The sequence below is a fragment of the Canis lupus genome, chromosome 32, assembly GCF_048164855.1.
Source record: "Canis lupus baileyi chromosome 32, mCanLup2.hap1, whole genome shotgun sequence".
Classification (NCBI taxonomy): domain Eukaryota; kingdom Metazoa; phylum Chordata; class Mammalia; order Carnivora; family Canidae; genus Canis; species Canis lupus.
Window position 1 is genome coordinate 38781348 of NC_132869.1, and position 13214 is coordinate 38794561.

At 44.2% G+C, this 13214-nt stretch overlaps 1 protein-coding gene across 3 annotated transcripts in view; it reads left to right on the plus strand.

Moving 5' to 3' along the window:
* The window catches only part of THSD4 (thrombospondin type 1 domain containing 4), a 568727-nt gene extending 556674 nt beyond the window's left edge, over positions 1-12053 (plus strand). For all 3 annotated transcript variants that reach the window (XM_072809456.1, XM_072809457.1, XM_072809458.1), the window contains 2 exons: positions 1048-1192; positions 6019-12053. In XM_072809456.1, the coding sequence (XP_072665557.1) occupies positions 1048-1192; positions 6019-6161 (288 nt within the window). In that variant the 3' untranslated portion in view covers positions 6162-12053. The remainder of the gene's footprint in view (positions 1-1047; positions 1193-6018) is intronic.
* Positions 12054-13214: the final 1161 nt, after the last annotated feature.

Here is a 13214-nt window from a genome sequence, read left to right on the forward strand (position 1 = left end):
TATATGTTTGAACCCATCCATTGATAGGAAGTGTCTAATAATAAAAAAAAAAAACTAATTGGAGGATCCACCATTAGAAAACATTAGGGAAACCATCTCATTACTCTGAAGACATAAATAAAGGAAAGTAATCAGGCATTTACTTTGTCTTTCCTAAACAAGCTGAACCAGTGGGTATACCAAAGAGCAAATATATGTAGGGATGGGGACAGGGATTACTTCCATTTCCTAGCTAATAAAAGAAGAAGAGATGATAGAGTTTTACCACCATTCTTCAACAACAAGTGAATTAATGGATCTGGACATTGCACATCCATGGCTGCTGACATCTCCAAAACAGAGACAACCACACACATCCAATGAAGCAATCTCACCACAAAAAAACCAAACCAAACCTGTTAGGGCCTCTTTTATACCCAACTTCCAATCTACAGGAAATGCAGAGGCTAGAGAATGATGATAAACTGTATGATGCATATGCAGTCAGTAAAATCCTGACTATGGGAAACTGTACAAGCCAAATGACTCAATTACTCCAGACAATAGAGTACAAAGGGGGGATAGGCAATGGGAGTGAACTTATAGATTGTAAAGAGCCCTAAAAGCTCTGTCAACCAACTGTAATGTGCAAATTTGATGTGGATCCTGATTAAAAAAAAAACTGTATTAAAAATTTGAGATTCACAAGAGAAGTGGAAATAGGAACTCTGAATATATTTTTGAAGATAAGCACATATTGTTAATTTCTAGATGTACGACTTTTCTAGAAGTATAACTTTTTAAGAGTTTTTGTGTTTTAGAGCTACAAACTGAAATCTTATAGAAGAAGTGATGTGATGTCTAGATTTGCCTCAAAATAGGAGTGGAGTAGACATGAGTGGGGTGTAGATGGGACACAATTGGCCATGTGTTGATTGTTATTGATGCTGGTTGGTGCATGGGAGTTTGTTTTAGTATTTGGTCTCCTTTTGAAGATGTTTGAAACTTTCCAGTATCTGCTGCTCCAGTGTGCTAGAAATCTAACTCTCTCCTTTTATCGCCATGCAGTGTTCCAAGAGCTGCCAGGGCGGCTTCCGGGTCCGAGAAGTGCGCTGCCTGTCAGATGACATGACCCTAAGTAATCTCTGTGACCCTCAGTTGAAGCCAGAAGAGAAAGAATCATGCAACCCTCAGGACTGTGTCCCTGAAGTTGGTAAGTAGGGATTCCTATCTTGGAGAAAATATAGACCCTTCTTAGACCCCAGCAAGTTCCCTGGTATGAAAATGCCAAGCCCATCCAGGTCTCTATGTGACCTTGTGCATAATCGTGGGATTCAGGAGGTCATTCAGTATGGTAAGTTTCATAGCTTAAGATGACTGGTCATGGGTGATGATCCAAGCCACCCTCCCAACTTAAATGTGAATTGATTAAAGTAGTAGTGATTTCAGAGATTTGGTTCCATTATCTTTAAGATCGAAGTAGTGAGATTTCAACTTTTACTATGCAAAACAGTGTAAGGAAGAAAATTAATAAGAAAGGTCTAAACCTATTTAGAAAAAAAGTTGTTAAATAATAGTTAAAAATAAGAAAACCTCAGTATAGAACCTAATAAGAAATGTGAATGAATAGAGAGACTTACTATTCCTGGATGGAAACACTCAGTACTATAAAGAGGGGGGCACCTGGCTGGCTCAGTCCATGGAGGATACAACTTTTGATCTTGGAGTCATGAGTTCAAGCCCCACGTTGGGTGTAGAGATGATTTTAAAAATAAATTTTTAAAAAAATTCTGTCAAATTTTAAAGGATAAAAGATAATTCATGAGGTTTGATATATGTTCAGATTTATTGCCTTATCGTATATTTGAACACATTATAAAATACAGAAATTCATGAAGAGACAGGGGTATGGTGTTACAATACAGAATTCTGATGTACAAAGAAAGTGAAGTATGATAAAGGCCTAATGTTAAGGAAGCAGGGAAAGGAGAGACTTCCATTGTATTTAGATAATCAAAGATCCATTTGAAAAAACAAAGCAAAACATTTTAAATCTTGCTTTATGCCATATATATATAAACATTAATGCCTAAAGGATTAAGATTCTTGCATTGGGACACCTGGGTCGCTCAGCAATTGAGCCCTGGGCTCAGGGCGTGATCCCCATCCCAGGATGGAGTCCCACGTCAGGTTCCCTGTGAGGAGCCTGCTTCTCCCGCTGTCTGTGCCTCTGCCTCTCTCTCTGTGACTCTCATAAATAAATAAAATCTAAAAAAAAAAAAAAGATCCTTGCATAGAAAACATAATGTAAAAATATCAGAAAAAATATATATCTTGGGGTTGAGTAAGCCTTCATAAGCTAGACACAAAATTCAGAGGCCTTATTGCTTAATGTAAAACTGTAACATAATAAACATTTCTCCTACTAAGGACATTGTATTAGTCAAGGTTCTCTAGAGAACCAGAACCAATAGGATGGATAGATGGATGGATAAGTGGGTGGGTAGGATAGATAGATAGATAGATAGATAGATAGATAGATAGATAGATAGATATTCATTATGAGAAATTGGTTCACATGAATGCAGAAGTGGGGAAGTCCCACAATCTAGCAGTCACAAGCTGGAAACTCAGGGAAGTTGCTGGTATAATTCAGTCTTGAGTCTTGAAAGCCTGAGAACCAGGGGAGTTGATGGTGTAAATCTCAGTCCAAGGCAGGAGAAGATGACATGAAATGTCCAGCTCAAGCAGTGAGACAGGAAAGGGGTAAATTCCTCCTTCCTCTGTTTTATGTTCTATGCAGACCTTCAGTGGGTGAGTCCCATCTACAGTGGGGAGGGCCACCTGGTTTACTGGGTCCATCAATTCAAGTGCTGATCTCATCCAGAAACACCTTCACAGACACACCCAGAAATAATGTTTCATCTGGGCTCCCCATCACCAGTAAAGTTGACACATAAAATTAACCTCACAGGCATCATAACCCAAGTTGGAAGAAAAGGAGAAAAGAAAAGAGGAAGAATGAGCAATGATTGTGAGGAAAATGTGAAACATTCCTTATTAGAGTGGGATACAATCAATATAAAAAGAAAATGTTCAGCCAGGAGGAAGCAATAGTGACAGAAGTACCATTGCTGATTCATGCGCACAAACGTATTCCAACTAGATGTCACCTCCATTAACCTTACATTGGCAACACATAATTAAAACTTGCTTTAAATGTGGATCCCAAATTGTTACATAAATTGTTTTTGAAAAGAGTACACTATAATGCAACACTGGAAACACTATATAAATATATATATATATATAGTTGTCTACTTGTCTCTGCCCAGGCCAGGATAATTAAAGACAGTCCAAATTACCAGATCCTTAGAATTGATTGTACAGTTTGCAAAACTAGGAGTGATTGGTATAACCAATTGGTATAACACAGTTCATGTGTTCTGAAGAGCTGTCACTCAGCTGGCAAACATCTCCTACAGTGTTCTAACTAATGTGACACGATGGAAATTTTTTACCAGTCCGCTTATGTCTTCTTCATTTGTCTATAGTGTCTTTTCAAGGAGAATAAAAAAACTACTTAGCGTCCAATCATAGAAAATCTAACTAAGGGGATCCCTGGGTGGCGCAGCGGTTTGGCGCCTGCCTTTGGCCCAGGGCGTGATCCTGGAGACCCAGGATCGAATCCCACATCGGGCTCCCGGTGCATGGAGCCTGCTTCTCCCTCTGCCTGTGTCTCTGCCGCGCTCTCTCTCTGTGACTATCATAAATAAATAAAAAATTAAAAAAAAAAAAAAAAAAAAAAAAAAAAGAAAATCTAACTAAGGAAAAAGGGAAACGATGAGATTAACAAAATACAAAATATAAGCAAAACCTTGGTATTGTTTGATATGCCTCAGATTTATACCATCAGAGCTAAAGTTACTAAAAATGTCTATGCTGTGAGCTGGAATTATTGCAGCACAAAGTATATCCCAGACAGTTGCTCACAGCAAGACTCTGTACAGACTCAGAAAGCAAAGACGGCTCAGGTACACATTTGATTATAATGCTAAAGAAGAAAATCATAACTGAGTACATGGGCAAGTATATGCAGTTGTCAGGTTTTTTAAAATGAGCATTCATTTTTATAATCTTTCATGTAATTCCAGAGAGCCATTACTAAATCATCTTACAATTGATAGTATCTTAGAATCAAATAAATGCCATTCAGGTAGAATTAAATCTCTAATATACATAGAACTCATTCAAATTAATTGAAAAAGAAAACAAACAGAACCCCTATACCCATGCATCTTCAGTTTTGCTGTGAACCTAAAAAGACAAGTGCTCCAATTTTGTAAAGGATGAAGGATGTGAACAAACATAATGGAAGAGACTGAGCTAGTAATCAGCCTCACTGGTAAATCAAAAAGGCAAATTTTAAAAATAAAGGAAGTCTATGTTTTTCCATAAGATTAGAAAACTTTTTTTAAAAAATTGGACAATAATCATTGTTGGTAAAGCTGTGGGGGAAAAGTCAGGCTCCTACTTGTAACTGAGTGTAATCTTTTTGGAGAACTTTGGCAATATCCCTCAATATGTAAAGCATTTGGTGTCTTTGACTCAGTAACTCCTCTTTTAGAAATGTATACTAAAGATATGCTCTAAAACTGCACAGATATACATATACACGAAGAATGGGGCTCAGTAAATTATGTGGAATTAATAAATGAATGAATCATAGAACTTCTTGTAACTCATAAAAATTGGAAGCAATTACATTTCTGCCAGTAGAAAGAAATGGTTAATTATATTACTGTACACAGTAGAGATGTTACAACGTCTTTTATATGAAACATAAAATCTATTTACCAAATAACACTGTAAGCAAAATCATAAGAAAACCCAGAGGCGTGGAGAAGATGTTTGCAACACATATAATGAACAAAGGACAGGATTTCCTGTAATTGTAAAGAATTTCCATGAATCATTTGCCTTAAGTTAACTAAATCAGCACGTGGGAAGATAGGGAAAGCAATTCATAGAAAAGGAAACTCAAGTGGCAAATATACAAATAATGATGTGTTCAACCTCATTGGGGGGTAAGGTCATATCCACCAGATCAGCAAAAAATAAAACACGCAGCATAAACAAAAGAAAATTGTTGCCCCCACTTTGAAGAGCAATCTGATGAGATCCGTAAAGTTGCATGTACCTGATGACCCAGCAAGACCCAGAGAGGGGATGTGTGACAGCTGTTTGAGGAGCAGTGTTTGTAATAGTAAAAAAATTGAAGACGACTTAACTGTCAGTGGAAAACTGGGTCAAAATAGTACGATGACATACTATTCAATAATGAAAATGAACTCTCTAGGGCATTCGAACATGAGCGAATCACACAAAGTCAGCATTGAGCAAGTTGCCAAGGAATATATACAATCTGCATCATTTTTTTAAGATGTTATTTATTTATTCATGAGAGACACAGAGAGAGAGAGAGGCAGAGACACAGGCAGAAGGAGAAGCAGGCTCCATGCAGGGAGCCCGACTTGGGACTCGATCCCAGGACCCCGGGATCATGCCCTGAGCTGAAGGCAGACGCTCAACCCCAGGCGTCCCTACATCAGTTTTTTTTTTTTTTTTTTTTTTGAAGTTGAAATGCCACATAGTGATTTGGGTACCATCATTTACAGTTCAAGTGCAAAGAAAGGATTGGGGATAAAAAACACCAAATGGGGGGCTTGATTACCTCTGGAGCAGTGAGGAGAAAGTGGGGAGGTGGTCATGGAGTGAGCTCTGGGAACTGTGTCTGTGTTGGTGAGCAGCCCAGAACACAGTCCTTGGAATTATTCTCTCTACCGAATTCTGTGATCATGTTTCAAAGAAAAGAAAAAAATGTAAGCTCTTGGCCCAGGCTACAAATCCCCGATGTGTTACAGCGGGGGAGCGGGATGGGAAGCCAGGCCCACCCCCCACCCCCACCCCCACTCCCCCCACCCTGATCCGGGCTGGCGCTGTGCTCAGAGTCCTCCCTCCCGTTCTGTGTTGCTGCAGATGAGAACTGTAAGGACAGGTACTACAACTGCAACGTGGTGGTGCAGGCGCGCCTCTGCGTCTACAACTACTACAAGACGGCCTGCTGCGCGTCGTGCACTCGGGTGGCCGCCAGGCACGCAGGCTTCCTGGGGAGCAGATAACCCCGCGCTGCAGCAGGAGGCCGCCGGGCTGCCCCCCAGGCTGCCACCACCCCCACCTGCGGCCGAGCGTCCACGTCGCGGCCCGGAGCCAAGCCACGGTTGTCCTGTAGCATCACCACAAACTGATGATCCCTCCCGGGGAGCCCTGGCACCTGGGAAGGTGCTGTCGGAAAGCCGAGGGTGGCTAGGGGTGCGGGTAGCCCTCAATCACCTCCCATGCCAGCACTTTCTAAGCTAGCAGGTGGGCCCTCACGGGGCGCTGCCTGGCGGCCGGGGTGCTACTGGCCTTTCCGCGTCGGGGCCCCCTGGAGAGTGGGGAGAGGCAGCTCCCGCCCTGGAGCCCCGCTCAGCCCTGCCGAGACACCTGCCTCCCAGCGTCCCCTCAGCCCAGCGGTGCCTACTTTCATTCTCAAAGACATGAGGCTTTTTCCTGCCTTAGGACCCAAGTATCTCCTGTCAAGTAGTGCTTTATGAGGTCACAGGTGTATTCACAGCTACCAGATCATGAACGGCTCACGAAGCCCCCAGAACGGGAGCCAGGGACTGAACCATTATCCCCATTTTACTGACAAGGAAACTGAGGCTCAGTTTAAGTGATTGACCTGCCAGGTATATTCCCCTGTTGGGTGGCAGGGTTGAGTCCGACCACAAAAGTCACCCCGAGGCCTGCCCAGAAGCCCAGAAGTCTGTAGGAATCGGCTTCATTTCAAACCAGGTGACCGAGAAATTTCCCACTCGGTGAACAAAGCCCAGCTTTAGAATTCTTTCCTCTGGCCAAAGGTCAAGACACTATCCTAGGCCCTCAGTTGTTTCTGACGCCTGTTTCTTTCTTCCTTCCCCGACGAGGTCACAGATCCTAGTTATAGGGCTCTGTGCAGGTTTGGTTCAACCCCATCCTGAATGGAATGGTCCTTGAGACAAGAAGGCCATTGGGGTAGCAAGGTCATGCCTGAAGTCCTGATTCTGCTCCCCAGGGAGCTGACCGCCAAGGACCCTGCGGCCACGGAGCCTCTGGTGTCTCTGTACCCTGGGCTCCCCTGCTTCCCCAGCCACCTCCCCAGGCTGTTCACCACTCACCCAGTGGAAAGTCTAACCAAACTGTCTCCGCATAAAACCTGTGTTTATATTAGAAAGAGTCTTCCTTTGGTTTTTCCACTTTGATTTATGGATTTCTGTTTGTGATTTCTCATCCCTCCCTCCCACTGCGAGTCACAACCTATATCCCAGCATCCCAGACTTGAGCACTAAGATCTGCATTCATGCCACTCGCCAGGGAGAGGGGCCATGGGCTCCCCCAGTGACAGCCACCACAGAAAGGGTCTTCCCCAATGCCCTTCACCTAACTCTGCAGCTCCAGAGGCCTCGGGCTGCAAGGGAGATGCAGTGCGTATCGAAAGGTAAACGATCTGAAAAGTCAATTAAAAGGAAAGGATATATATGTGCGTGTGTATGTGTGTACATGTGTGTGTGTATATATATACATACAGTTGACCCTTGAACAATGTAGGGGTTCAGGGTGCCAACCACCCCCTGCACACTTGAAAACCCATACATAAAATTTGACTCCCCAAAAGCATAGCTACTAATAACCTGCTATTGACTGGAAGCCTTACCAATGACATCATCGATCACCACCTATTGTTATATGTCATATGTATTATATACTGTATTCTTACAATACAGTCAGCTAGGGGAAAGAAGATGTCATTAAGAAAATCACAAGGAAAAGGAATCACACCTACAGGACTATATGGTATTTATCGGGGAAAAAAATCTGTGAATAAGTGGACCTACTGCAGTTCAAACCCATGTTGTTCAAGGGTTACATATATATATTCTCCTACCAATTAAGACAAATACCAGGCTAAACAAATTGTAAGCTTATAGGAAATCTGTCTTATTCAGTGCCGTGGTGCTGGGTCTATTTCTCTTTGAAAGCAAGTCTGGGTTCTTAGGAATCGAATTTCTCCCTTGAGCTCTTTAACCCCAAAATCTGCTAATTGGATGATCCCCTGAAGCTTTTGGATGTAGTAGCACTAGCCCAATCTGACACACTGTGTTCGGTTCCCACTGCCCTTGGGCTTTCAGAAATTCTATCTGGCCTTTCCGTGGGGGTTCTTTTCTTGGAGAGCCCAGCCGCCACTTTGCAAAAAAAAGGACACCCATCTCTCTCCCCATCCGCGTGCAGTGTAACTTGCACAATATGCAGCCGGGCAGAGACCCTAATTCCCATGCCCACCAAGCAAAAAGAGACCAGAGAAGCCAAACATATGGATGGTTTCCCATGCCCTCTCTCCCTCTCACCGCCTACTTTTGCTTTTTATCACAAGAGAAGCATGATCTTTATGCAGCTGCTCTCAGATCTTGCCCAAGAAGCCATTAAATTGGGAGATTCCTTGGAGGAGGCTTTTCCATGCTGGAGCAACATCAGTGGGTGGAAGGGCAGAAAGGCTGATTTCAGCTCAAATTGAGGGAAAGCCTTCTAGCCATCCAGCCTGCCTAACAGCAGTCCGGGCCACCCTACATGGGCGAGGCTCCATCCTAAAGGGAATTTCTTCATCAAGCAGGAGGTGAACATCCTGGGTCCTTCCAATTCGGAATTCTCATTACTGGGCTGGCTCAATGCTGGCTTTGACCTCTCTTGGGTGTCCTGTGGCCCCCAAATGCTACCTGACAGCTGTTTAAAAGGACAGTGATCTTCCCATGAGAATGGCCATCCTGCCAATGGCAGAACTGAGTGGCAGCAAATGGGTTAGTGCCATGTCTTTAGGGGAACAAAAGTACCCAAACAGTGTCTTTTTTCTCTTCCAACAAATAGTTGGGCTCTTCTTGGAATCCATTCATCTCTGGAAAAACTATGAATTACTAGAACGGGCATTTTAACAACTTCTTGGTCTTTAAAATCCAGTGTTTGTTAAGTTCCTGGTTCCTATGGCAACGTATCAATGCCCCCATAGGGCACACAACACAACACGCCTGATAGGGCCCTCAGGGTGTCGGGTGACACGGTGCCTGGAGGTGGTCAGAGGACAGCTGATCTGAAGACCCTCCCTGCAGATAGGCCTCTTTCTCCCTTCCTTGGCGCCCCCTTATCTCAGTCTTGCTTTTCCACGATCTGTCACCCTCTCCTCAGCACCTCTCCATGACCTTTTAAGCGGCCACTTGCAGAATTGAAAGTTACATTTTAATGCTGTTTTGCTTTTTCCTGTGTCCTGAATGGCCTCATTCCCTGCTCCGGATTTTAAAATTAGATGAACTGAAGGTGTTACATGTTTTCACAAAAGTCAACCAAAACAGCTTGCTGTTTTACTTTCGCTTCCTATTGGAGAAGGACAGAGTGTCCCTTGCAGCCCAGGCAAAGGCCACTCAGTGCACTCCAGCCTGCCACCCTCACATGGACTCTCATTTTTCCCCTAGAGGAAAGAAATAGCAGAAGAGACAGGCTAAAGAAAGCTTGCAAACCCAGCCACTGGATGGAGTCAGGAGTCCTCTGAGTTCATTAACAGTGAGTCGGCTACACTCTGGCAGAGAGAGAAATCCAGATATTACTAGTACCTTCCTAAGCCAGTGGCTTTCTCCTTTTTTTTTTTTTAATACAGCCATTTTAGAATTTGAATATTGGCCCTCTAATGTAAAAGGCATATAAGTGGTAAAAAGAAATATGGCTTTCCTTAAATCAAACCTGGAAGGACCTATATCAGCCTGGCAGGTGGAGGCCAACACCTGACGCTTGCCGTTTAAAACATCTTTAATGTGGCTCTGATGGGAAGTTGGACACCTTACTGATGAAATTGGTGGATGACATGAAATTGGTGACAGTGACAGGCCCAAAGAGATCTAGGAGACTAGAACAAAACCTGGATCTTAGGAATTCACCAGGAAGCAACATAAGTGTACCTTTGGAGTTAAAATGAAAACAAAAACAAAATTGTATCAATACAAGGTGGAGATGTAAGAGTTTCAGCTAAGTTCAATGTGAGTCAAGAAAGTGGAATGGGAGCACTCCCTCCAAACCACACACACACACACACTGAGACACTTAGGCTCCACTGGGAGAAGACATTCGTCATGCCACATTGTGGTTGTGATGCTGGAACCACGCTTGAGGAATATTGTTAGCGTGTAGTGTTCAGATGAGCACGCCCAATCCTGATGAGGGGCGCAGACAGAAACAGGGGAGAGGACTTCATGAAAACATTTATCCTGGAGAAGAAGAGGTGTGGGACAGCACTATGAGAGCAACCCTAAGGCCATTAGGTAAAGGCTGTAGGAAGACAGATGTTAGCCCCTGAAGAAGGACCAACTTCCCACAGGTGAGAGCCCTCCCCCAACCCTGAAGGTAGAGGGTTCTCCCATCGCTGGAGGTCTCAGCAGAGGCCGAAGGGCCACTTGTCAGGGATGCTGGAGAGGGGAATTCAAGCACCCAGCTGGGGCAATATGACTTTTAAGGCCCCTTCTAAGTCTAGGCTTTGGTAACTCTGTCAGTAGAGCAGCTTAGGGTGAGCCACCTGGTCTGGGGTACTTCCCATTTCTGCGTTGGCCATTTTGATCCCAGTGTCGCACCTCTCACCTGAGCTGAGTGTGGGCCTCATATCCCAGAACCACTAGAACTTGGTCAGAGCTGCCCTGTCGGGTCCTGCTTTGTAGATGAGTCACACAACATCCCGACGGCTAGTTCCCCGCCCAGGGTCACACACTTTAATGGGGCAGGACCTTGACAAGACTAAGGCCCTCTAAATACCTTCTCTCTTTCTCAGCTCACCTTGCTTTGCTTCACCTCTACTGGAGCCAAGTAATTTTCTCCACCCCAAACCATCCCATACTCCTGGTTCTATTCCATGGGTAACAGAGAGTTCCATCGATGTGCTGAGAAAGGTGACCACGAGGGAGGGGGGACTTCCACCCAGGTTTCCCAGCATCTTCTAGAGGTTGAACCCTTTGCCTCAGTGAGAGGAAAGCCATTCTATTACATAAACCAACTTCCGGTTCCTTGACCCCCCAGTTCAGTTTGTCAGAAGGATATACTTTGTTATAACTTATTATTTTGTTCTTTGTAAATACAAGATGTTTATAGGAAATGTGTATTCTGAACTCTATGGGCAGAATGAGTCACTACACCAAAATAGTTCTATTATTTAGAATATGCTAATTTTAAAGGGACCTAATAGGTATTTATTTACATATACAATCCACGTTTGTGTAAAATCGTTTGATCCTACTAACCCAGCTTCCTGCAAAGTGGCTACATGATGTCTTATTCTAAGTTCATAGTTACCATTCAGTATCCTGACTAGCCAAATTCTTTGGGTTTTAACATTGAATATAAATTACTCTGCTTTTTGACTCGTTCAGGGGCTTTTATCCCTGGCATCGTACCCGAAACAGGTCTGTTTGCATTGCCACCTTTCCATCTTAAATGTTATGTTTGCTCGTATAATCTGCCCTCGCCTCATCCCCACCCGGAGAAGGGAATTTGAGGGTCTTTAATCCCTTCTCTTTGTCTTGCTTCCTTCTTAGCATCACCAGCACTAAGTTGCTTGGGAGGCCTGGTCAGAGCAGCGTGTAAGGCCGGGTCCGCTGTCAGGGGCTGGGAGGGCTTTACAGGGGTGTTCCCAGCTCTGACCACACCTCCAGGGTGTCCTCTGGGACTGCTAGGGTGGGGGTTCTGTGTCCTCCTACCACCTGCATAGCCAAGGAGCAAGGAACCTACTAAATACTCCACTGTCTCCATGTCACCCTTATAAAGTATTGTTTAAGAAGGTGGGGTGGGGTAGAAGGTGAATTATATGAATAAATGCAGTGTGTTTTCTCTCCGGCAAAAATGACAACTATTTTTGTGTATGACTAATTTATTTTTATTATTGTAAAAATACAATAAACTGGTTAAAAAGATCAGCTTCATTAACATGTTTGTGCTTTCTTGGGACTTATTCCACTTCTACTCACGTGGCTCCAAACAGCCCCCTCTAGAAAGATCCAAGTCCTTTAGAGGTCCGTTGGCTCGTCAGCCTGGTTCTGAGCGCTCTGCACAACGTGGGGCCACTCAGAGAACATTGGGGCCACTTAGGGGACATCTTCCCTAAGGAGGACGTTAGCCTTTAGGCTGCTTGAGCTTTAGGCTGGTCCTCAACCTCAGCTGTCATTAGAATCACCTGAGGAGCTTCAGACAAAGTGTTCAGGTGTGTGTATCACCCCCAGGATAGCACTTGAACAGGTGCTTCCTTAAACCTCCCCAAGGGGGGCAGGAAAGGTTGGGGTCCACTGTGCAGATTCAATGTGGCTCCAGACCCTCAACTGAATAAAACTTCTCCCAACTTCCCTCGGGCCGACTTCACCCTGGTCTTGAGTTTAGCAAAGTGTTTGACAAAATCTATCAGGCTATCTTGGTGCCTAATAAAGTGAAATAGGACTTAGGTCTTGGTGCCTGTTGAGAGCCATCCTGGACACGAGACAGTCTCAGGTGGCATCTGTCCTTGACTCTGTCCTGCATTGTTCCATCAGTAACTCCCAGAAACTTCTCATTGTGCCTAAAATGTGTTCCCCTCCCCTCCCACCCGCCTTCTCTGCCTGGAAGATCTCCACTTAGTCGCTTTTCTTTTTGATTGTGGTAAAATTAACGTGACATAAAATTCGCTATTTTAACCATTTTGAAGTGTGCCGTTCAGGGGTATTTAGTACATTCACGGTGTCACGCAGCCATCACTGGAACATTCTCAGCATCCCCAAATTCCATGTTTGATTCAACACGCCAATCAGAGCCAGACACTGCTGTGTTCTTACTAAATGCTCATAGCAGACCCAGGAGGCTGTAATTACCCCTTCTGGAAACCAGACCATTGAGATGCAGAGTCTCCAGTTAGCCTTGGGTGGCTCTAGGCGTCTACAGTCAGGTCCCCATCAGGATGGGCCTGTGTCTCCCCCAGCTGCATCTCTGCGGAGCCTGACACGTTCTAGGGTCCCAGCCTATCTTAGTTCCAGTCTCTTTCTCCACATCAGCTCCAATCGGTGGACGTAACTGTACAAGCACAGGACGGCGTGCTTAGCTGTTGCTGT